General features: G+C 39.9%; 1 protein-coding gene across 1 annotated transcript in view; it reads left to right on the plus strand.

The window, feature by feature from the left end:
• ZFPM2 (zinc finger protein, FOG family member 2) overlaps positions 1–26,902 on the plus strand; it is a 432,038-nt gene that overhangs the window by 100,276 nt on the left and 304,860 nt on the right. Inside the window, exon 3 of the mRNA XM_042464632.1 lies at positions 20,578–20,673. Within this exon, the coding sequence (XP_042320566.1) occupies positions 20,578–20,673 (96 nt within the window). The remainder of the gene's footprint in view (positions 1–20,577; positions 20,674–26,902) is intronic.

The raw sequence follows: 26,902 nt of genomic DNA on the forward strand, positions 1-26,902 counted from the left end.
CTCCAATCCTTAGGACTGGAGCCTGGCTTTGGTGCGGCTTCTGGACTCTTAGGACGCATGTATCATTTAAACAGCATACCTCCAAAGTGACTTGAAGCAGCTTTATTTTGGCCTGTCTGTATTAGGAGAGCAGGCTTTGAATCCCCATTAAGCAATGGAAAATCCATTGGGTGACCTTGGGCAAATCACACTCTCTCAGCTTCAGAAGAAGACAAAGGTAAACTCCCTCTGAGCAAATCTCCCCAAGAAAACCCTGTGATTAGAGTTCTCATAAGATGGAAACAACTTGAAGGTATACAATTACAACAAGACACAAACAGGGGAGGATTTAGTTTTCTGTGGGAAATTTGTGGAATGATATTGAGACTTTTTTGAATCTCTTACCCCTTCTGCTTTGGAATCCAGAATTTAGTAATATCTTTCATTTTTATGTAAGACAGCCATTCTTGACTCAAATATAATTTCATGTTTGCTTGTTTTGAATTTATAAGGACTCTTGTTATGATGCTGTAAGAAAAGGAGGGATTTGTTTTTGCAATGTTTCCTTATAAATATCCTCATGGTTATAGTCTAACTCAAAACTGGACTAAAAACCAGTATTTTAGAGCATGAAACTATTGCTGTTTATACTACTGTGAAGCTTAATAAAACTTTCCTAGTTCTTTCTATATATTTATTGAGTCATTCAGTAATCAATATGTATTTTAGTAATTATTTAATAATATGCTCATGTGGGACTGTTTCATATTACAAAATGAGGCAATAGTATACAGTTAGGTAGGCAAAGCACCAGAGTGCTCCACTCATATCTGCACCATCAAGAGCATAGACAATACTGTTTACAGTTTAACTGAAGCCATAGAGTATTACCCATGTTGTAGTAGAGTGTTACAGGTAAGACATATTTATCTTAGGTGTGGATAGCGAAAGATGGTCGGGACCATCTTGGTCTTTGGCCAGGGGAATTATTGAGATGAAAGTACTGATCTGCATCCACGCTTTCCTCAAAAACAGAGATAATGATACCATCTAGACTGAAAGTTAGTTGCATCAGATTTGAAGCACAAATGACATTATTACAGGAAGGGGGAGGGAATCTGGGCAGAGAGGAATAGAAGCCAACTTGGTGGTTGTCCAAACAATATTAATATTGTATGTGGATTTATTTGCCCAGTTATCTAGATGTGAAGAATAACATACATTTTACTACTGAATGCCTACAAGTTGCATGTACTGAAAAAGACCATGAAGGTCTGAAGACTGCTGATAAGCAACTTTTACACATTCTTGAATCTGGAAATGTGTTCAAGAAAATGAATGCCTATGATGCAGTGCCAAGGCCACATTGCTCTACATATAAATGATCTAGACCTATGTTTGTTCATAAAAGTGGCAAAAATTAGTAGCTGGCACTGTCCTATCTTTCTCCAATGAACTTCTGATTTTTTCACGATGTGTAAATACCACTGTACACAGATAATACCACTGTAATCTGACAGGGATACAGAGCATGTCAATGTCAAAAATGTCAAAAAAACATTTTGTGTTTTGTAGTATAGGAGAAATTCATGTTATTGAACATGAAAGTGAGCAATAGTCAAATTTGTCCAAGTAGAATTCTATCAGGCCTCACAAGATTCACCCATCCTGGCTGAGTAATGTAAAATAAGTAATTTTTTTAATAAATGAATGTCATGAAGGTGCAAATACTTTCTTAAAATGATAGGAACATAATGTAGTCCACCTTGCTGATAGATTTCAAGGCTGTTTTTCTGCTGAATTAAAGTTTTTGATTTGAATAATAAAGGGTTGTCATAAATAAGTGTAACAGTGCCAGATTTCTGAACAAAGTTGTGGTTGTTTGAATATTATCAACCTGAACCCTTCAAAGAACCTGTGGCAGTGGCAGCATGTGGATTCCAAACTATAAGGGAAACGTCTTCAAAGTGAATCATGCCCTGTCATGTACAACAAATTTTCCACAATACCACAGATCTTACCCTGACTACCTAACTTTGTCCCCATCTCGACTTGAACCAAATCAAACTGAGTATTGGTTCTAATATTCACTATAGCTATGCTGATCAATTTTTCTCTTAGGCATGCTTGTCTCATCTGTAATTTTAAAGAAACTCTGGTTACTTTTGATAGCAGGTAATATTAGCAACAAAGTACGTCCTATTTTGCACATAATTATAAAGTGGATTTGTATACAAAAGGTAAGAGGCTTGAGAGGAAATCTCATGGTCCAGTGTTCTGTTCTTGGTGTTGTATGTGCAATTAGAAAACACTAGCATTACAGCAACACTGGTTATTTCTTGTTCTCTGCATACCTTTTCTCCTTCATGCTATGTTTGTGTGGAGTAGTTGTTGACATCATCTCTGATGCTAGCCAAATCCTTGGCAGCCTAGAAAATTATTTCCCAGTGTCCCTCGTACCTTCTGTTGACTGATTTTATGTGAGCATGTGTAAATATTTTCTGCAGCTTTTGTGTCTTGCTCTGATATTTAATATGTTTGCTGTTTTTCTTTCATTATCCCTGTGTGTATATTTTAAGATCAGCAGGAAGGCCTTGTTATTTTTTTAAAAAAATCATTTCAATCAGTAGTAGCTTTCTCCTCCCAAGCAGTGTCTTTAATGACATATTTTCTGCTCTTCTAATGCTAGAGCAATTGGGAAGCAGGATCAGCATAAGGCAGCTATACCATAATCACTTTGAGTTCAATAGGGAGGTCTTTACAGACAACTTTGTTCTTTTTTTCTTAACGGGATTAAGATGCTCAGCCCTTTAAATTTCTTGCATATAACATTGACATTTCCAGAGTGTGCTTAGACCAAAGAGTTCAAAGTGAAAGAATAATAAAAAAAAACCCAGCCAGAAAAGCCAATATGACTTTGTTTTTTACCTTGCTGGAGGAGCTGTTTGCGCAAATCGTCTATAAGCTTATTGACCTGCATCTTTGACTCCTTGTTTTCTCTGGATTTGGCTGGAGTGTAGACACTGATAGAGCACTGATAGAGGTGATTGAACAGCCCCCAGCTTTGCTTGGCATCAGGCCTCTCAACCCCCCCAAGGACTGACATTATCTCTCTCTGACAATATTTCATGTTTCCTCAAGCTTGCACTTCCTTAATTTTATTATTTATTTTAATTCTTGCTAGAGCCTTTATGTAGGATTCCCCCCACCCCAATGAAGGGCACATTAATTCTTTTTGGTAAGCAGAGATAGTGTATAATATATGATGATGGGTGTTTTCTTCCTAATGGAAAGAGGAAGAGGCTTCTGGTTATAATGAAAAGAGTATATTTAAAAGATCTTCAAAGGATCAACACTACCAAATTCCTAATTGTTTTGCACATGTATGAAATTTGAGGATTAGTTTGCTAAATGTATTTCAGGATATATTTAGTCTCTTGCTCAAAGGCTTATTCAATCTAAAGAAATTATCTGTAAGCAAGTAAAAACACTGCAAGCACAGCCAGAACATAGTTTCTTTTGCTGTTTTCTCTGCAGCTCACACTGTGAAAGAGGCAAGTTGCATGCCAAAACTGGAAGCTGATTTTGGGCTGATGTGTGTGTGTGTTCCTGTGTGTGTGTTTAGTTTGTTTAAGGGAGGTCATATTTGAAGAACCTTCTCATTATGTTCATAAATGTTAATTCTTATGAATAATTACTTTGGGTCATGGTACAATGATATAATCTCTTTTAAAGCAGATCTTGGATTTGATAAGAACTTGATTTTGATTTTGCCTTGGTCAGAAAAAAAAATTAGATATACTGTATTTTCTGGCGTATAAGGCTATTTTTTAGCCCAGGAAAATTTTCTCAAAAGTTGGGGGTCATCTTATATGTCAGGTGTCATCTTCTAGGGCTGAAACTTCTGAGCCGGACTGGAGAATGTGCAGTCACCGCATATGGTGGGGGGAGCTCAAAAACGGCCGCGACTGCATACCCTCCATATGTGGTGACCATGTGAAAGCAGCAATTGTGGCGCTGTACAAGTATGGTTGAAGAAAATCTTGGAGACAGGGAGGGCTGGGCAGGCAGGGAGAGCTGACCAATCCAAGCAGGCTTTGTATACAACAAGTTTTCCTGCTAAGTACCTGCATGTCATAAGCATTTGAATTAAAATTACCATATTGAAATCAAATCTGATGTTTTAAAATTTTTATTTGGTGTGCGTTGGAAGAGGGGTAGTCTTATACGGCGAGTATATCCCAAACTCTATATTTTAACTGGAAAAGTTGGGGGTCGTCTTATACGCCCAGTCGCCTTATACGCCGGAAAATATGGTAAGTTAAATGAAAATACAAGTGTAGAGTGTTATTTGGGAAAGACCTGTCTGATCACTGCATATCAAGCCAGAAAGGAATTCCTTCTGCAAGTCAGTTCTAGGAGGCAGGAGAGGTTTGCCTTCTCATTCATCAAGTGGTTTGAGTATGCTTATAGAATTAATTTCCAATTACTTTCTCTACAGTGCTCTTGGTTTTTAGTTGTGTTGAAATGTTATAATTGTATAGAATGGTAAATATGGAAGCAGGTTTGTATGTGTTGGACTTTTATTTAGCTGTGTTGTTGCTAGTTTTACAGTTTTATGTAAACTAAGAAGGAGTTAACCACTGAGAAAGTCATATATCTTATTTTATCTTTTATTCTATCTTGGCAAGACAGCACTGTTCTTGATATATCCTTATGATCTCCAGTGCTCTGTGCTGTTCCCTGAAGCAAACAGTACTGGACTAGCTACTATCAGACTTGTAATAATTGGCCTGATAGATTCTTGGCAATTGTTATCTTTCTAACACTCATGATCTCATCCTAGATATAATAATCATTAAGGCCTATCATAATGACAACACTTCTATTGACTTCAGTTGAACCAAGCATAGGCATAGATAAACATGATGATGCATGCCTTCAGTGCCTTGATCCGTTCTCCAGCTGCTCCAGCAAATAAGCATTTAGTGCTCTTGCTGCTGCATGAGTCCAAAATTCCAGGTGGAGTTAAAGAGAAATTATTCAAATGTTGGGAATGGTTTATTCTTGTGCATGGACCATACGTGAGTGGAGGGAGTGGAGAAAATATGTATTTTTAAAAACAAGCCTCCAAATGTAATGAACAGTAGAATGGTCCTCAGGAAGAAAAAATAACTGAGTGGTTTCAGAAAAATTCTTCAGTCAGATTGTTGTGAATGAACATGTCAGGATCATCTGCTGTAGCTGGACTAAAATTGAAATCTGGAGATTGTTCCAAGAATGTTGGAACATGCTGCTCTTTCTTGGTGTCTTACTTATTTGTCTGGGCTTCATTTCTAGGAACTGACCTGTACCTGCCTTGGTCGGATGTTTTTGTCTGACCTTCTTGGGATGAAAAAATAGATTCTGTTTACCTCCTGAGGTACCTTTGCCCCCGCATTTCTGGGTCTCCTCCATTGTGTGTCAGAATAGCAAACTTTTCCTAGACCCATATGTAACAGCACCTTTTATAAATTACAAGTAGTGTATTAATGTTGCCATTTCAAAGCCATTTTAAATGCTGAATATGAGCTGATCATTCACTTTGATAAGGACAATAATCCAGTGCATTGGAAATCTGAAATGTACCAGTTTGTTTACATGCAATAGTAATTTTTGTACCAGGCATTTTAGTTCGTGATTTAATGCAAGACTCAACTATATCTTATATGCTTTTGTTCTCAATGATCTAAATGCTGGTGGGAAATTCTAGAATGTTCTTTAATGATGTATTATCAGTCCTGATGTAAAGAACTTAACACAGCATATTAATATGAATTTATCAGACAAACTGCTATCATTCTACATCTGTGGTTTTGGATAAATGCTCTTTATAACAGGGTTACCACACTTGGTAGGATAAAAATTCAAGCATTTTTGTCCAGTCACATGTATTAATAGATATTAGTTTATATAGATTTGTAGCTCACTTCATTCCCTTAAAGTATCAATTTCAAAACAATGTTTATTTAGTCCAATATAATGTACTTACTCAGGTAGTGTAGGTGTTGAAGTAACACTGGGAATGGCAAATATCATACCAGATGATATCGATCACGATCTTAAAAAGGTATATGATTATACAGGTGGGAGAAACAACAGAAATTGAAATTGTAGCAGCAATTCTTAGTGCCAAAAAGGTAAGTTAATGTTGAAATCTAAAAATGACTTATCTCTTTGGTGATCAGAAATACGGATTTAGACATATATATATATATATATAATTATCTCTCCTGCACATAAATTATACACATGAATTCACATCAGGGAGAGCCAGCGTAGTGTAGTGGTTTCAGCATTGGCCTATTACTTTGGGACCAGGCTTTGGATCCCTGCTTGGTCACTGAAACCCACTAGGTAATTTTGGCAAGTCACACTCTCTCAGGCTTAACGGAAGGCAAAGGTAAACCCCCTCTGAACATATCTTGCCAACAAAACACAATGATAGGGTCACCTTAGGGTTGCCATAAGTCAGAAATGACTTGAAGGCACATAACAACAACAGTGCACACACATATGCACAAAAATGTTGTGTTTTTTTCTGGTACCATTTGGGAGTCTTTGAAAAATTTCAATCAATGTAGTGTTATCTTTGACAATGAGGGCCAGTGTAGTGTAGTGGTTTGAGCATTGCACTACAACTCTGGAGACCAGGGTTCAGTTCCCAGGTTGGCCATGTAAACCCATTGGGTGACCCTGGGCAAGTCACAGTCTCTCAGCCTCAGAGGATGGCAACAGTAAACCCCCTCTGAAGAAACCCCATGATATTTTTGCCTCAGGGTGCCATACACTGGAAATAACTTGAGGGCACACGATAACAACAACAACAACAACAACAATGTATTGTCTTTGGGGTTTTATTCCAGAAGCAAAGGCTAAGGGAAAGCAAATCTTGAAAATATAAACTGGAAGCTCTCAGGAAACTGTAAAACCATTCAGAAGTAATATTGAAAATAATCTTATGTTCATTTGCACCTTCTTTCGAATTTTAATGTGTAATTTTGAAAAATTTGTATGTTGCCTCACCAAGGTGGGTGTTGTGTTCCATGGAATATGTCTGATCCTTTTTTCTTTTCCTTAGGAATTAGAAAGCTGTGTTATTTAAGCATGAAAGTAAAGTACTGTTTGTCAAAATCACTTTTTAAAATGTCACTTTGTAAGTAATAAGCACCTATTATGATAGGTAGCAGTCAGGAGAAAAGAACATGAAAACATGAGGTATAAATGATGCTAAATGACTGCAGTAGAAAGCCAATGATTTCTTTTCCTCCCCTTTTGTCCTTTTATTGTCAAGACAAAGCTGAGTTTTGCTCAAGAATGAAGTGACATAAAAGTGTGTGTGTGTGTGTGTGTGTGTGTGTGTGCATGTTAAAAAAATTAGAATATACCAGAATTTTTCTTTTACTAAAATACAAGCCCATAATACAGTAATTATGATCTTGGATGGATAGTTGGCTAATGCTAATAATAATAATAATAATAATAATAATAATAATAATAATAATAATGATTTAGCCTGCCCAATCACAAGGAATCAGAGCAGGTTACACCAATAAAGGAAGTACAAACCAAATAAACAATAACAATACTGTACAATAATGAAGCAATTCACAATAGCAATAAATAGCAAAAAATACATAGCGATTCACAGCAGCAATAAAATTAACAAAGGAAAGTACATAGCAATAAATGAACAAAACAAGTAAAAAAGAAAATAATCCCCACTCTCAACCCCCCATCCCAATCCTAAAAACAATATAAATGATACACAATCTTAAAATATTACAATCTAGGACCATAGGGGGAAAGGGGGAAAAAAACCAACAGCTGGGCTCCTTGGCCTCTAGAGTCTCTCTGCTGGCCCCCAGGATTTTCTGGGAGAGGCAGGTGATGGTTCTTGGGGTGGCAAGGCAGCTTTTTAAAGTGCTGTCTGTCTGTCACACCTCCAACAGCTGGGCTCCTGTGCCTCCAGAGTCTCTCTAGTTGAATGGGATGATATCCAGATGAAACATGCATATAGTATAATTTTCACCGACAGTCAACTGTTGTTTAATTGCATTTTCTTCTTGTTGCTTCTGTTTTTTAAAACAAAAACTTTTTGAAACAAATGAAACAAGAGTGTAATTTTCAAAGAATATAGGGAAAACACAATTGAAACATCTTCACTAAGGGAACAGCTAGACTGGGAAGAGCTGCTGAAGGAAGATGCAACTGGAGGCCCTTAGAAAAGCTTTGTGGGTCTTTTTTAAATTGTTCTGTTTTATGGGAGAGCACTAATAGTAACAACAACAACAGATGAAATGGTGAGATTGGTATTTTCTGTTTCTATCTTTTCCAAATAAGAGAGAGATCCTGGATCCAGAATTCATCCTTATTATAAATCTCTCTCTCTTCCACCACCAGACTACCTTTTGTTTAGACAAGGGTTTGGTTTTTAACTGATTGCTGTGAAGCTGTCTTTGAATGATTGTGTTTTTGTGTGGACCCACACACTATATTTTTATCTTCATTGTTATGTTTTAAATTATAAACTGTTTTAAATTAATTCTGCTTTTAATACAATGATTTTATTTTGTTTTAATTTATTTTGAAAGCTGCTTTGTGTCCTATATTTGAAGAAAGGTAGGATGTCATTACAAGTAAATAAACAAAATACATCTTTATTTTACTAATAATTAGTGATGTGTGTGTGTGTACCCACATTTGTAGGATTACTTTCCTTTAGCATTATGTATGAACACTGAGTTAACCTTACTGAAAACAATGTGATTTAACTTCTCTGAATATACTGTACAAATGTGGTTTTAAAGACAGGCCAGGCAAATTCCTATGAGAGGGAAAGAGCTGTGTTTGGCTCAACCTGAGTCTTTGGGGAAGAATGGGAATTCTTAGTGGCTCCTGGTGAATTTCCTATTGTTCTCTGTAGCAGATATTTAGAAAGAGCAAAGGGTAAACAGGTTTTTTTTTTGGGGGGGGGAACAGTGGGTGTAAAAGAAAAGAGGAGGAAGAACTAGATATCCTGAAATACAAAGAGAGAGCACAATGAAAACTGTGCTACTCCAGAGACTTAATACATAAAGGGCCCGAACAGACAGGCCAAAATAAAGTTGCTTCAGGTCACTTTGGAGCTATGCTGTTCAAATGATGGATGCATACTAAGTGGCCAGAAGCTGCACTAAAGCCATGCTCCAGTTCTAAGGACTAGAGCGCAGCATTGGTGCAGCTTCTGGCCTCTTAAGATGTGTGTCTCATTTAAACAGCATACCTCCAAAGTGACCTGAAGCAGCTTTATTTTGGGCCCTAGGGCGGGGTACAGACCGCCGCTTTGCGGCAGTCTGCTGCTGCCGCCAGTAGGTCCGCGGGAGAGCCGGAGCCTTCAGACGGCCCGACTCCCGTGCGGACCGAAAAAAGAAGCTCCAAAATGGAGCTTCTTTTTTCGTTGCGTTTGCGACGTAGCGAGGCGCCAGGGGCGCGCTCGCTACGTCAGCAGCGGCACGACGCGTACGGACGCTAAGCGTCCGATACGCAAAGATGGCGCCGGCCATGTAGAAGGGCCGGCGCCATCTTGTACGGACAGAGTCCGTACTAGGCCATGGGGCGTCTAAAAGAGACGCCCCTTTTTTAAAATGGGACGTCCTCCGGACGTCCCAAATGGCGGTGCAGAAAGCACCAAAGTCATTTTGAAGATCTCCGGGACCTCAATATTAATATTTCTTTGAAAAAAAGCCATTTTCCTTTTCAAAAGTAATATTCATTATGAAGTTCAAGGAGCTCTCTATTTGGTAGTAGGTTTGATTTTTATTTGTTTTTCCAAGAGACAGTGGAGCTATTAGTAGCACTAAAAGACCATAGTTTCACAGCTATTTACATATCTCAAATTCTGGCCTGAAACAGATGGGCCAAAGAAGCAGCTTCCAACCACTTTGGTGGCATGACATTCAGATGACACTTTTTCTGAAAGAGGCCACACTAAGGCAGCAAGAGCTGGAACTTTTAGGAGCAGATTAAATCCACTCTTCCTGGGAGCCTGTTTGAGATGGCGCTGCCAGCTAACTTCAGGAGTGGGCTGTGTGGTTGCTGTGGTCCCAGCGCAATCACAGATGGAGCGGCCCCTGGCTGCTCCTTCTGGGCCATCTGTTCCAGGCCTCTGACTGTTGTTTTAAAATTTAAATTACATGCCTCTGAAAATGGGAAAGCTTAAAACAGCAATACCCTATAATTTTTAGATTCTCCAAGAGTAGGATTAGCCAGAGATTATTTTGTTGTTGTGTTGCTGTGTGGCTTAAAGTAGTTTCTGGCCTTTGGCAATCCTATGGGGCAGTACAGACCGCCCCGAAATGGTGGTCTGCACTCTCCCGTTTTAACTCAGGAGGGACACCACAGCCACCAAACCGCACAATGTCCCTCTGGAGTAAAAAGAACCCAGTTCTTCTGGGATCTTTTTGCAGCACTTGGGTTACATCTCGAGTGCGCACTGGTGCACTTGTGACATAAGTAATGCACAGTGATGTGCTGACACTGCACATCACTTAGGTAAAGATGGAAGCCTCCATGTGGACGGGAGACTGCCATTAGACTGCCGCCCACACATACTAGGGTTCTGGAGCATGCGGTTGCTGCACGCTCCAGAACCATAGTTTCGGCAGAAAGACAGCGCATTTGGCCTGTCTGTCTCAGTGCCAAGGTGAATTTATAATGGATTTTTCTTGGCTAATTTCCTGTATATATCTTGATTTCAGTAAGGCCTTTGACAAGGTTTCCCATGACATTCTTGCAAATAAGTTTGTAAAATGTGGGCTAGACAAAGTAACTGTTAAATGGATCTGTAATTGGTTGACCGGCCAAACCCAAAGGGTGCTCAACAATGGCTTCTTTTCATCCTGGAGAGAAGTGACCAGTGGAGTCCCACAGGGCTCTGTCCTGGGCCCAGTGTTATTCAACATCTTTATCAATGACCTGGATGACAGAATTGGGAGCATACTTATCAAATTTGCAGATGACACCAAATTAGGAGGAATAGCTAATACTCCAGAGGACAGGATCAACATTCAAAATGATCTGAATAGACTAGAAAGCTGGGCCAAAGCTAACAAAATGAAATTCAACACAGAGAAATGTAGGTACTGCACTTAGGGCAGAAAAATGAAATGCACAGATATAGGATGGGGGACACCTGGCTGAATGAAACTACATGTGAAAGGGATCTGGGAGTCCAAGTAGACCACAAGTTGAACATGACTGTCAACAGTGCGATGCGGCAGCTAAAAAGACCAATGCAATTTTAGGCTGCATCAATAAAAGTATAGTGTCTAGATCAAGAGAAGTAATAGTGCCACTGTATTCTGCTCTGGTCAGGCCCCACCTGGAATATTGTGTCCAGTTCTAGGCACCACAATTCAAAAAGGACATTGGGAAACTGGAGCGTGTCCAAAGGAGGGCGACTAAAATGGTGAAAGGTCTGAAAACCTTGCCCTATGAGAACGACTCAGGGAGCTGGGGATGTTTAGCCTGGAGAAGAGAAGGTTAAGAGGTGATATGATAGCCCTGTTTAAATATTTGAAAGGATGTCATATTGAGGAGGGAGCAAGCTTGTTTTCTGCTGCTCCAGAGAACAGGATCCGGAACAATGGATGCAAGCTACAGGAAAAGAGATTCCACCTCAACATTAGGAGGAACTTCCTGACAGTAAGGGCTGTTCGACAGTGGAACACACTCCCTCGGAGTGTAGTGGAGTCTCCTCCCTTGGAGGTCTTTAAGCAAAGGCTAGATGGCCATCTGCTGGGGATGCTTTGATTTGGATTTCCTGCATGGCAGGAGGTTGGACTGGATGGCCCGTGCGGTCTCTTCAAACTCTATGATTCTATGAGTGGGTTTTCCATTGCCATCCTTCAAGGATGAGAGAGTGTGACACACCAAAGGTCACCCAGTGGGTTTCCATGGCCAGGCAGATATCAAACTCTGGTCTCCAGAGTCATCGTCATAGACCAATATTCAAACATGTAATTTTAAGTATTTTCAACACTGAAACATTTAATTTAAAATGTAGTTATGCTTTTGTTCATTTGTATTGGTTGATTTCACCATGGTATTGGAGCATATATTCCCTTTCCATATTTCCAAACATATACGAGAGACTTGTATTCAGAGTGGTTTTGGCAACATTGTCTGTTTTCTTATATTTATATTTATTAAGCATAACTTAATCTTTCCAGATTTCATTACAGACTAATATGATCCACTTCAGCTTCTAACAGATTGTGACAGAAGGGTCTCTTAATGAGGTGTATTGCACTGTTACTTTTATTATTGTTGTTGTTATTATTATTATTTTAACAATAATAAACCTGGTTGAGTTTGCCAGGTTTTCAAAACATTAATATAGACATAATCAGACTGACCAGCTCAGATAAGCAAAGAGATAGTACAGGAATACCTTGTTAATCTAAATGAATATAAGTCTCCAGGACCAGATGAACTACATCCAAGGATATTAAAAGAACTGGCAAATGTAATATCGGAGCCATTGGCAATAATCTTTGAGAATTCCTGGAGAACAGGAGAAGTCCCAGAAGACTGGAGGAGGGCAAACGTTGTCCCCATCTTCAAAAAGGGAAAAGAAGAGGATCCCAACAATTATCATCCAGTTAGTCTGACAGCAATACCAGGAAAGATTCTAAAGCAGATCATTAAACAGAGAATCTGTTAACATCTAGAAAGCAATGCCATAATCACAAAAAGTCAACATGGGTTTCAGAGAAACAAGTCATACCAGACAAATCTGATCTCTTTCTTTGATAAAATTACCAGCTTGGTAGATGAAGGGAATGCTGTGGATTTAGTAAATCTTGATTTCAGTAAGCCCTTTGAAAAGGTTTCCCATGACATTCTTGCAAACAAGCTTGTAAAATGTGCGCTAGACAAGGCAACTGTTACATGGATTCATAATTGATTGACTGGCCAAACCCAAAGGGTGCTCAACAATGCCTCCTTTTCATCCTGGAGAGAAGTGACCAGTGGGGTCCCTCAGAGGTCTGTCCTGGGCCAGTGTTATTCAACATCTTTATCAATGACTCGGATGACAGAATTGGGGGCATACTCATCAAATTTGCAGATGGCACCAAATTAGGAGGAGTAGCTAATCCTCCAGAGGACAGGATCAAAATTCAAAATGACCTGAATAGATTAGAAAGCTGGGCCAAAGCTAACAAAATGAATTTCAACATGGAGAAATGTAAGGTATTGCACTTAGGGTGAAAAATGAAATGCACAGATATAGGATGGTGGACACCTGGCTGAATAAAACTACGTGTGAAAGGGATCTAGGAGTCCAAGTAGACCACAAGTTGAACATGAGTCAACAGTGTGATGTGGCATCTAAAAAGGCCAATGCAATTTTAGGCTGCATCAACAGAAGTATAGTGTCTAGATCAAGGGAAGTAATAGTGCCACTGTATTCTACTCTGGTTAGGCCCCACCTGGAATATTGTGTCCAGTTCTGGGCACCACAATTCAAAAAGGACATTGAGAAACTGGAGCGTGTCCAGAGGAGGGCGACTAAAATGGTGAAGGGTCTGGAAACCATGTCCTATGAGGAACGACTTAGGGAGTCGGAGATGTTTAGGCTGGAGAAGAGGAGGATAAGAGGTGATATGATAGTCCTGTTTAAATATTTGAAGGGTTGTCATATTGAGGAGGGAGCTAGCTTGATTTCTACTGCTCCAGAGACTAGGACCTGGAGCAATGGATGCAAGCTGCAGGAAAACAGATTCCACCTCAACATTAGGAGGAACTTCCTGACAGTAAGGGCTGTTCGACAGTGGAACAAACTCCCTCGGAGTGTAGTGGAGTCTCCTTCCTTGGAGGCCTTTAAACAGAGGCTGGATGGTCATCTTTTGGAGATGCTTTATTTGACAGTTCCTGCATGGCAGGGGGTTGGACTGGATGGCCCTTGTGGTCTCTTCCAGCTCTATAATTCTATGATTCTATGATTCTAGATCAGGCAGATTGGTATAAGACTGTCTCAAATCTTGTGAGAGGTCCTCTTCTCATAAGTGCTGGCTTCTGCAATATCTCAAATCTGCAGGAACCCACAGAAATCTCATGATGACAGGCCAACCATCTTGAGACAACAATTTCACTTTGCTGATTAGCGCAGCAAGCCACAAGGCCAGCTGAAAAAGTCACACATTAGATATGTAAATTTTGTTGAATATGCAGCAATCAGGGGTCTGGTGGAGTGCTTGGTTTGCATATCTTGTATCATCCTGATATAGAGCTTGACTTTAAAACTCTAAGTATGGAACATCCCATACAGAACAGGACACCTGGCAACCCTAATCATGGGCTAAGAACAGTACAACAGCTACAAAAAATTTACTCTGCTCCTAGTTTGTTTTTGTGTACCTTTAAGTTGTATTCAATTTATGATGATCCTAAGACGAACCTATCTTGAGTTTATTGCCAAGATTTGTTCACAAGAGGTTTGCCATTGCCTTTCCCTGAGGCTGAGAGAATGTGACTTGCTCAAGCTCATCCAGTGGGTTTCATATGCTGAGTAGGGAATCATTACCCTGGTCTCCAGAGTTGTCATAGCCACTATGCCACACTGAGTGTCAAAACAAAATATCACATCCAAGAATTGTAAGGGTGTAAGCCAATATGGACTATTAAATATTCATAAGGATATGGCATTTTACATTTTAACAGGTTTTTATTTTTGGTGCTTACAGTCTTGTTTGCAGAAGAACAAGTATATGAATCAGTCTTTTTATTCAAATAGTCTTTTGGCAGTTAGAAAATCTGTTATTAATAGAACTTGTGGGATTAAGTTATTTTATGTTTTAATTACATTTATTTTTATTTTTATTTGAGTTTATTTCTGTTAACCTACTGGAGAGTCTTTTTTGGTGGAATGGAGGGGTATAAATGTAATAAAAAGTAACTGTGTGCACTATTATTAATTCTTCATCTGTGTCAGTTTGCAACCTTGTACATGTTAAATAAATAATTTATATAATTCCTCATGAAAATTCACATTGTAATGTATATTGATATGTTGGAATGTAAATAAATAAATATTATTTTTTAATTCAAAGGATATCCTACGTTTCTCCCAATAAGGCAAGCATGGCAGCTCTCAGTATCTTTTAAAACAGAATGTGTCTTAAACAATGTTATGTACATAAATTTTAAATATTAAATTAACAACCCTAAGAGCCTGTTAAAATAAAATAAAATAAAATAAAATAATAATAATAATAATAATAATAATAATAATAATAATAATAATAATAATGCCTTTGCCTGCTTATAGAAGGACAGCAAGTAGGGGTCATTCTGGCTTCTCTGGAAAGTCAGATCCAGAGCCTATTGGCAAGTATATTAATGTATGGGCAATTTTTGAAAAGTTGTTATTTTTTTAAACTACAGTTCCCATAATCCCTGGGCCATTATGGCCAGTATGGCTGGGGGAATCTGTTGATGTCTGTATGCTATTTTTCAACACAGAGTTAGTTGACATTATTTGCCTGTATTCAATACATTGTAATGATTGTATAGGATATAGGGCTGTTTGGGGGCTATCTATAAAATTTAAATGAAGTGTTTTAAATTACACAGACTCTTTTACTGGTGTAATGTTTTGCATTTCATTGAGGTGGGATATGTTCTGAGTGTTATCAGTGTATTGACTAAATACTGCTTTTTCACTAGCATATAGCTGATGCTATTATTTTTAGTACTTGTACTGGCTGAGTTCTACTGCTTTGTCATGAATCTGAACTCTGGTTAAACCTATGTGTGTGATGGATTTCAGCTCTTTTTACTCTTTCTTGAATGTGCCAACATTTTGATTTCTGTGACTATGCCCTCCTGTTTACCTTGTACCATCTTGTTAGGCAGATAGTGCCATAATTACAAAAGAATTTGGAAAAATTCTTGAAAAAAGAGTAGCCAAACAGAATGAGAAAAGGCAGTGGCATGGTAGAGATTTCTGGATTAGCTGAGTAATATAGGTTGATTCTGATTCTGTGTGTGCATGTATATTAGCAACAAACAATGTTGATGGGAGATACGTGTTGTTTTTTTGAATCAACACAGTGGGTTGTATCCCTATTAGTCATTATTTCTTTTTACCAGCCTGTTTGAGATCTGTACTCTTGGAACTGTAGGCTTCTTACCCAACTGTTTCCTCTTCCTTGGCTGACCATTGTGCTTTTTCACTCACTGTTCCATACTCTTGGAATTGCTTCTCTGGCCATTTGCAGACTGCTCCTTCCCTCATTATTTTTAAATCCCAATTAAAAACTTTCTTGTTTTCCAAAATGTTTGGAATTTTAGCTAAATATTGCTTTGTTATCTTTTTTATTTTGATTATGTGTTGTGATAATGGGCCATTCCATTATCTGAGCAGCCGATAATTTTCCCAGGTAGCACAGGGTCAAATGATGTGAGGCGGCTAGGTTTCATTTTAATGAGGCTGAGCATCACGGAGATACAGTATGAGAAACCAATGGCCCAATGATATGGCCAGTTGGGCAGAAGTGTAAACCTCCAAGTAGTTATAGCAACTTCAGCAGAAGTTATAAAAAGCCTGAGAAAGGATCATTTGAGACTGAAGGAAGCAACCCCTGTCCTCCTGGGGAAGCTGGTTGAGGCTGAAAAAAAGAGTCAAGATCCCAAGCTATCCTATGCACATCTAGGACTGCAAATCCCATTTGATTAAAATAGAATTATTAGCTAGTTGTGTCAAAGGCTGTTATTACTTTTCTTGGCTTGGCTGAAATTATCTAACCTATCTTTAACTGTAACTGTAAAGTGTGCCTGAAGGAAAAGATGGTCCTTCTTGTAAAGAGCTACCCCTTTGCTATGGGAATTTTTTCTTAGAATAAAACTTTTCCCTTTAAAATTACTCTGTCTCTCACACTCTTCTTTAATGTCTAGTCCCTTCACTAGGGTTCAGGGAGGGAAAGAAACTGCTGTATCAGAGACAGGAAGTGCCAGTGGTATCCCAGTAACATCCCATTATGGAGTAACAAAGGGAGAATTCAAATCAATGAGAGGTTTTAGATAAGTAGGTGCTCTCTGGAGAGCTCATTCTGCTCAGCAGAAGCAGGGAGAGAGGACCTCAGAAGCATTACATATGTATTTGTCAGTTTGCTGTATCGTTTGTACACTTGTATCTGTTATATTTTATCTGTATAATGTGTTTTACAATTGTACTGTATAGTTTTATATTTTTATTCTCCGTGCCTTCCTTCCCTCTGTGCATGTGTACACATATATTTTAGATTTTAGATTTAGACTCACTGTTAGGCCCTCCATATCTACAGATTTGCCATCTGTGGATTCCAGCATCTGTGGACAGCAAGCCCATTGGGGGTTGCAGAGGAGGAGGAAGAGGCAGAGGTGGTGTCAGGAAGGAGAGAAGGAGAAAAGAGGGAGGGAGGAAGGAAGGAAGGAAGGGAGGGAGGGATGGAGGAAGGAAGGAAGGAAGGAAGGAAGGAAGGGGAGGAGGGAGGAGAAAAAGTGGCAGCAGCAGAGGGAGCCAACCTCAGCTGTTCCCTCTTAGGGGTTGGATGGTGGGTGTTGGGGGTCCCCTGTCTCTCAGTGGCTCACCTGGCAGTGCTGGCAGTGGCTATGACTCAGAGGCCTGGACCCAGCAAAACAAACCTGCCCCATCCTGTATCTCCACCAGAGCAGAGGGCCCCTGAGCATGGCCAAAGTGACAGTGCTCTCTGAGGCCTCCGAGAGGCCACTGTCTGAGGTTCAGGAGCCTGGAGGGGAGTGCTTCACAGCCCCGAAAGTGTGTTTTTATTTGGGAGGGAGCCCTTACTTGCCCCTCCCCCTCCTTCCTGGGGTAGAGGCTGCCCCAAGTGATACCCTCTGAGCATGCACAGAGCGCCCTTGGACTGGCTTCCCCTTGGAGGGGGTGGAGGGCCTTTCTTGGGCAGGTGGGGGGTTCCCTGGTGGGGGGTCTTTCTGCCTCCTAGGATTCCCCACTTGCCCTGCAGGGATCTGCAGCCCCCCTTTCCTGGCTCCACAGAGCCTCCTGCTAGACTCAAAGAGGAGATGGCAGCAGCGGTGGGGGGGTGAGGAAGGAAGAGGAGGAGGGAGAAGGAGGCTGGAAGGGGAGGAAGAGGAGCAGGAGGAGGCAACCCCCTACCCCCCTCCATGGTAAGAGTGGCAAGGCAGGCTTTGGACAGCTGGGGTAGCAAAGTCCCATGGCTCTAATGGTGCTACCATTGAGCATCCTCCGATTTTTGGTATATGCATGGGGATCTGGAACAGATCCCCTGTGGATACCAAGGGCTGACTGTACTTGTAAAGTACTATGTACATTGATCACATTACATACAGCAGCAGCAGTTCAGTTGATCTTAGGAAATGAAATCAATGTGGAAAGTTAGTTGCATCTAGGTTAAATCCCATTGATTTCAATAAGAACTTAAGTGAAATCAACTTGGAAACTAGCTCCCTGTGTGACTGTACCGTTTGCTTGTTTTGTAACTGTATTGTTTCAAATGGAGTTTGTGCTGCCATTTTAGCTGTCAGTGAATCTGTTTTCAAATCAGCATTATTTTTGTTCACTGACTTAAGTTTTCAAGTTTACAGAAATTAACAAAGATAAAATTGCATATTGTATACAGCCCATGATGTTTCCTTTGTAAGCTAAAGTTAACTTCCCTCCTGTTCCTCCACCACCACAACACATACCAAATGCCAGCATCCTTGCTTGGTCAAAGGTTAATCTTAATTCTGAAAAGCAGATGCCAGAGGCACACATACGACTTTGCCTTGTTTGTATTAAGGGCTTCACAAATGTATCTGGATATAGCTGCTATTAAAAGGAAAAAAGAATGCTAGATGAAATGGACCCTTGGTTTGATTTGGGAGGGATCTCCTCGTGTTCTTATATTTGTGAAGCTGTTTTTTCTTGCATTGTGAACACACAATGGAAATGCAAAGAATAACTACTACTATTATTACAATTTTGTCATGACACTCAAAACTTTAATGTATTATTTATTCTTGATGCATTGTCACATTGAGATTTAGATTAAAAAAAGCTTCATGAGGATACTTCTGCTGAATCTCTGGCTCATCGTGGGACAGCAGTAGGATGAGGGCAGGGTGGGGAGGTAGGGGCTGTCATTGCTGGGCAGACCATCTGTGGAGCTGGCTGTTGAGTGTCTCCTCTGTGTTTTGGCACTGTCCAAGGTGCTGAATGTATTTGGGGGCTAGAATTTAGCTTTGGACTAAAACTTAGAAGGAATTTACTGCCCTACTGATGTGAAAGGTATCACCTGCCACTGTACCTAAGATGATATCTGAATTCACTTGGTGTGAGCATCAAACAGGTGCAAGCATGCATGCAATCGGGGGATGTGCACGAGTAGTGCCACTGTTGGATTTTGAACAGAATTCCCATTGGGTTTCTTTTTTTCTGTGTTTGGCTAATCCTGTAATTTAGTTTTATATTTTTGTTTAAAGGAAGAATAAATTTGAACTCCATTCCAAACTTTCCACATTTCCCCATCTATGTTCTAGGCAGCTTTCTGTTTGTAACTGGAAGTCCTTTACTGAAAGCTATCTTGTCTGATGATAAAACCATGAGTGTATGAAGCTCACACATTTTTCATCTCTTTTATGACCTTATCTTTCACAAGCGGCTTCTGTGAAGGTATCCTAACTATAGAAAGCACCTGGAAAACATATATGATATCTTTGCTGTGATAAGCAGTTGTGAACAAGAAACTAGACCTGTCAGTTCTGAACTGTTCATTGTTAAAAAAATACTTTGTAGATGTAACTGATTGCAAAATACATTATAGGGGGGACTAACAGCTGCTGTGATACTCAGTCAGGAAAGCTCAATAGTTATTACTGCATGCGGTTTTCTTAAAAAAATAGTCTGCTATTGATAGGAAGTGCATGGATTTAATACTGCAGTTTGGAGAATGTCTATTTGACATTGGAACTTCAGTTCGATTTTGATGGAGCTTCCAACTTCATGTCTACTGGATAGCAAAGTAACACCCTGATTCAGACAATATGACACTTCAATTAAAGGTGGAGGAAGAACTACTGCCAATGTGACAGCAATGTTTGCTGTACAAGAAGGGCAAGGCTGTATCCTATTCTGTTAGTCATAATCCCAGCAAACAGGCAGCATACTTTATCCAATACTTGGTTTCTAAAATGAGGTCCCATGACTCAAACCTGGCTCCAAGACTTGTCTTCTGGGCTAGATGCATTTGCCAGTAAGAGTAAATATTTGGGTATAGGATGTGGTTGTTCAGTGATGAGGGGAGGAAATGTATTTTGCATATGCTGACTTCTGTCTCATTATTACCTTAGTTGTTTCAGAACTCAAAATAGGGACTGGTTTAGTGTCATTTGAACAACTATTTAGCAAGGCAGAATTGTTGAAGTAAATGTTTAATGTTACTATCTCATGACTTTATATATCTGTATATATAATGTGTGTGTGTGTGTTTGAGTCGAGCTGAAACACACTATGTCATGATATTTCTCCATCTTTCCTTGATAAATTCATAGGTGATGAAGAGGGCAGCCAAGAGGCAGCAGATTCTGATGGGGATGCACGGTTGGAGAAATCTGGACCACTTGAGACAGAAGAGTGGGATGGACCAGGTAGGGGAAAAATGACAGATGAAATAGACCTCTGAGATGGAATGCTCATAATATCACCACAAAAATGCCACAGTTACCACCACAAACATTGTTTTGTATTGCATGTATTAGAGTTAAGGGTAGCTATAGCTTCTACCTGGTTTTCCAGGTGGTGGCTCAGACTAAAAGCACATCCAAGCTTAAACCCTTCCAGTATATATATGTATGAGTTGTGTGTATGTGAGAGAGAGACATGTGAAAAAGAATGACAGAGAGAGACAGAGAGAGGTAGTGGCAGTGGATCCTTCTTAAGAAAGACATTTCTACCATACTGCTGTCCTGTATAAACAAAGTTTGTCTTCTTTAATTAAATTAAATTTCAGTTTACATGGGGGAGGTGAGAATGAATGTTATGTCTGTGAAAAACCTCACTCCCAATCTTTGGATGACCTCACTCAACAATTTCATGTAAATTTCCAACTACATGGCACAATGTACAGTATGGACCCCTAATGGGCTCCAAAACTGAGCTTTCAAATAAAATATTATTTTCCTGGAGTAGAACCATCTTAACTTTACAGTAGGTTATATAGTGGTTTCTTCCATCTCAGAATCCACATATTAGTCTAGAATACTATCATGATTGAGCATCTAGAAAACAGATGAGAGAAGAATAAACAGCTTTGTATTCCATGTATAATTCTCTTTCTGTTTTGGTAAAAATTGTCCACCAGATTATTAATGCAGCTCCCAGGCTGTTTTAAATCCTGCTCTGAAGACCAATGGGAAAGGATAGAGATTAGTGTTGAGAAAAATATGCCTCATAGTTTACATGCATCCAAACACTGTTTCTTTGCTTGCCCAAACCATGCACCAAATTTCAGTGGTAAACCACAGAAAACATATTAAAACAAGCACTGAAAGCATGTTCTAAAGATTATCAAACTGGGAAACCTTCCATTAGAAGAAGTGCCTCCTGCTTTTTTTGAAGCTTCTTTAATTATGCTGCTGCAGTTTGGCAATGTGTTTTGTGGTATGTGTGTGGCTTCTGCTGGATCTTGAAGAGGAGAAGTTGATTCACAAACCTGCTGAGCTCTCCACCACAATGTGGTTATTGTTTTACATACAGGGGTATCTCAAGCAGCTTGGAACTGATGTCCACATGGTAAATTTTGCTAAGTGGTATGGCTGATGAGGGTAGGGATTAACTTTGTAGAGTCAAGATAAGCAAGTATATAATTTCACATTCTGAATCACTTGATCACTATTATCAGACTGAACATACCCTAGAATGCAGATGCATCTCCCTCTTCAAATGGCAGAATAATTTGTACTCATGAACCATGACTTTGATTGTCACAGGATTTATCTCATTTGAAGAAAGAAAATGTCAGTGATGATGTACAGCCAGTTCTGCACAGAAACTCGCATTATACTCCTATCAAAATGGATTTAAAATCTCACCAGGCATCCCAGGGTGATGCCAGGCAGCTGTTTACAATGTGTCCACTGCCACTGGTGCAAGTCATTCCTTCTGAGGTCAAAACAAAGGGCCCATCCATGTGCTCAATGCTGGACACCTGGTTTGCAACCTCAGGAGGAGTGATTCAGTTCATGTTCAGTGGGCAGCACTCAGACTTGTATGTGTACAGCTACCTGGTATCACTCTGGAGTACCCAGGTAACAGGGGGAGTTCAGGGCAGCTTTGGGACCAGAATACTCCAGGCTGCTGCCAGAGTATTCTGGCCTGTGCACATGCAGCCACAATGTTGTTTCAGTGGTATCTTAGGGAAGATAAAAAATCTTCTAGAATGGCCATGGCTGCAGCAGCAATAGAGTACTTTAACATGTTCCTTTAAAGAGGTTTTCTCACATGCTATGTGATAAGTACTTGCTGCTCAAACAAGTGAATGTTCATCCCAGAACTTATTTCTGAATGAAGAATTCTGTAATCCTTAGTTAGAACTTAAGGGTGTGACTGTATCTTTCCAATCTCAGATGCAGAGCTTGAGATAGTTAATTTTTGACTGCTGTTTGCAGAATCCCCTAGCCTGAAAGGCCACTGGGGGTTTCTGGAATTGTAGAATCCTGTAACAATGTACTACACCAGTGCAGGCAATGGTGACAGAAGAAGGTTGTTGGTGAATCAGCTGCGAGGTAAGTCAAACATCAGATAAAACTGGCTGCTTGGAGTCAGCAAATTTTGTCTGCTTTTTCTTGCCACCGCTGTTTGATCCTGCAAAAAATTGCAGCCACTAGCATAGTGTACCAAATGGAATCTGACACTAGAAAGTAAAATTTACAAGCTCTTCCCAAATGAGAACCAGTCTGTGGGTTTAACCTGTGTTTATTGTTTCTTTAAGAACAGAAAACAGTTCTTCCTTAAATTATTTTTTGGCCAGAAACTAAACACCTATTACCTAGTTTCAAACTCTGAGCATACATTTAGCAGTACGCTGAATTTAACAAATGGATATGGCAACCAATGATGCTTTCAAGGACTTTTCTTATCAGTTTTCATTTGATATAAATCATTTAACACACCCTGGTCATTGACTTCAGAGTTAAGAGAGAAACCTGTGGACTGCAATCAATAAAATGTAAGAGCTTCAGTGTTTAGGCAGAAATGTAAGCAAATATTTTCTCTTACAAACAGTATAAATGGTGCAGATGCAACATGACAGAGCTGGAAAAGGTGCCAGTTTCATCAGCATGAATAAGAATGACTCAGACAGCTATTAGCTGTAAATAATGAAAAACTTGGAACAAAAAAGGGTAAAGGGTTAGGTTCGTTTTTTAAAGTGATACTGAGGAGTCCCTTCCCTTTAATTCAGTTGAGCTTTTACTTATGTAAAGATTTTTAAATTCTTTCTATAATTATTAGCATAATTGATAAGTGTATAATGATGACCATATTTAAACAATAATATCCTTCAGATAACCATGTCTAAAAATAGAGGATATTTCATTCAAGGGGTTAAAGAGAGCCAGAACTCTTTCGAGAAACAATTTATAATGCAATAACAACAATTCCATTAAAAAGGACTCTTATATTTCAATCATATTTTCATCCTTGCTTGACTTTGCAAATTACTATATTCTGTGTATGTAGAGGAGAAGAACTGCAGCAGTAATTTTCTGAAATCAGCAGGTGGAAAATATAGTGCAAACAAAAATGAAGACACAGTGTATCTGATTATTAAGATGATGTTGTTAATGATATACAAAACTATGCCTATATTCTACTCAAAGCACTGCAGCTCTGTAGGTTTGGGCAATAAAACATACTTCACTATAGTTAAACAAATGTGTTTATTAAACAAATAAATTAGAATTATTTATTTGGCTCTGAGAGATTCTTGTTCATCCCCTCCCCTTGTCTTGCTACAAATAAAATATACTTCAAAAATTCTACTTTCTCCTGATTTCTTTGTTATACTTATGGTACTTCTTAAAATTCAGAGTGTAACTTTTAACATTTAGCCCTCATCATCTTAAACAGGCATACCTCAGTTAACAAAGCCTCTGATGAAGAAGTTTCTTTTAACAAAGTATTTTTTGTCCCCACCCAGCCTCCCCCTTTCTTCCACGATCTCTGTTTAGTTGGAAGTTTTTCAGCAGTATTAGAATTGGGAGGATGGTGACGGAGGGTTGGGGAAATACAGACTTTTGGTGGTGGGTTCCAATATTATACCTGTAGTATGATAACGTTTGAGCTGGGAAAGAGTGTCTGCTTACAACAGGCAAGGTAAATGAAAGCTACTTCCAAAAACCCTTACACAGCATGCATGAAAAGCAAAGAGGAGATCAGATAAGGCTGTCTCATCAGCTAATCTCCAGTATGTCAAACAGAGAGGTGAGGGGAAGCAGGATAAATCTGTAAGTTTGGCCCCCAAAATGGAAATCATAAGAAATGTGGAGGTTGGTGAAAGAAAAAGCTATACCAGGATGCATTCAGGTAGTCTCTGGAAGGCTAAAAGTGTTTTTAATCCCTTTTGCTTGGCTCAGCTGACCCGATTATTTGCTTTCAAAGGTGCATCTTGTTAGATTTGGACAAAAAGTCTGCTGAAACTGCTCTTCTTCTTTGTGTTGTAGAAAATTATTCCTATTATTTTCTGTTATGTTCTACCTCTGGTACCAGATTTTCTGTTAAAGAGGCAATGGCCAGGAACACATCTACTTCATAAACTGAGATACCTGTAAAGAGAAGGGTGCTTGGCTGTGTAGTAAAGATGTAATTCTTCACTAGGTTTTTCCCCCTTAAAGGTGGCAATGAGTAGTTTGAGCAATTTGCTTTCCACTATAAGAAAGTTTCTGAAAACCATGTAGTCTGGCTATTCGCAGTTCAGCACTTATTATGTGAAAAAAAAAAATGCCATGTGGTTGTTTTGTCAGAATTCAGCATTTTCTGTGCTGGAAACAGCCTTGTCTGCAGGGCAGATAATATTTCAATGTAGAAATATTAATTCCTGTGCAAAAATGCTGTTATTGAGGATTTATTCTGTGTAAATAACTGCATAGAAGCAGCATTTTCTGTGCAGGAATAAGTATTACTTCATTGAAAATACTGGTTTTTGAGTAAAACAATCATGTACGAATTAGGCACAGAACAAGTCCCAAACTGCAAAAACTTCCATCTGTACAGGATTCTTCTCATCACCATTTTTTAATGTTTTATATTCTTTCCACCCCTGTTGTGTATAAAGTTTTAATCTTGTTAAGACATGTAAGACAATTACATGAGCCATGACTAGAAAAATGTTGATGAAGGGACTCACATTGCTGTGTATATTGGAAGGGATCCCCTTTGACATTTTCAACCTTTTACCATACATCCTCAGCCAGGCATGTGAACTTTCCTTAAAATGGCTTGGTCCATTGATCCATGTAAATAATAATAAATAATAAAACTTTTATTTATATACCGCCCTTCCTGAGATCAGGGCGGTTTACAACATAAAACAAGCAAATAACAATTTAAAAACAGTAACATCTTCACAATCAAATATAAAAACAAGACAAAACAAAAGCCCCCATTAGCCAATCCTCTTGCAGAGTACAAGGAGTACAAGGAGGCCTGCTAGGACTGTGATTGGGGGAATGCGATCTTAAACAGAAAGGTTTTAACATCCTTTCTGAATTGGGCCAGGGAGGTGGCCGAGCGGAGCTCTGAGGGCAGCGTGTTCCAAAGGGCCGGGGCAGCGATAGAGAAAGACTTCCTCGTGGTAGAGGTAAGCCTGACCCCTGGCACCCTAAGGAGTTGCTGCCCAAATGTTCTGAGGGTGCGGGACGGAATGTACGGGGAGAGGCGGTCCTTCAGGTATCCTGGGCCCAAGCCATTTAGGGCTTTATAGGTCATCACCAATACCTTATATTGCGCCCGGAAGCGAATAGGCAGCCAATGCAGATCTTGGAGCACCGGTGTTATGTGGCTGGCCCTGGAAGTACCAGTGACCAGCCTGGCTGCCATATTTTGTACCATTTGTAGCTTCCGGGTTTGGTATAAGGGTTGCCCCATGTAGAGTGCATTGCAGAAGTCCAATCTCGAGGTTACCAGAGCATGTACAACAGTTTCAAGGTCCCTCTGGGCCAGGTATGGGCGCAGCTGGCGAATAAGCCGAAGCTGATAACAGGCGTTCTTGACCGTCGCATTCACCTGGGCAGTCAGGTGAAGCGACGAGTCAAGAAGCACCCCCCAGACTGCGCACAGAGTCCTTCGCAGGGAGCGTGACCCCGTTCAGGACAGGTGGAACTACCGCCATTCCCGGACCAGGGGAACCTATCACAAGTACCTCCGTTTTCTCTGGATTCAATTTGAGTCAGTTTTCCCTCATCCAGCCCATTACTGACTCTAGGCATGCCACGAGAGGAGAGACGCCATCCTCGGCCACTGCATCAGTCGGAGACATAGAGAAAATGATTTGGGTGTCATCAGCGTACTGATAACCCCGCGCCCCATGCCTCTGGATGATCTCTCCCAGCGGTTTCATGTAAATGTTAAATAGCATGGGAGACAGAATGGCTCCTTGAGGGACCCCAGTTTTAAGGGCCCGCTCATTGGAGCACACGTCTCCCAGCTGCACCATCTGGGACCTCCCAGAGAGGTAGGACCGGAACCACTGGAGCGCAGTGCCCCCGATTCCCACCTCTGCCAGGCGCCCCAGAAGGATACCATGGTCTATGGTATCGAAAGCCGCTGAGATGTCCAAGAGCACCAACAGGGACACGCTTCCCCTGTCAATGCAGCTCA

This window comes from Sceloporus undulatus, chromosome 4, assembly GCF_019175285.1.
Source record: "Sceloporus undulatus isolate JIND9_A2432 ecotype Alabama chromosome 4, SceUnd_v1.1, whole genome shotgun sequence".
NCBI classification, from domain to species: domain Eukaryota; kingdom Metazoa; phylum Chordata; class Lepidosauria; order Squamata; family Phrynosomatidae; genus Sceloporus; species Sceloporus undulatus.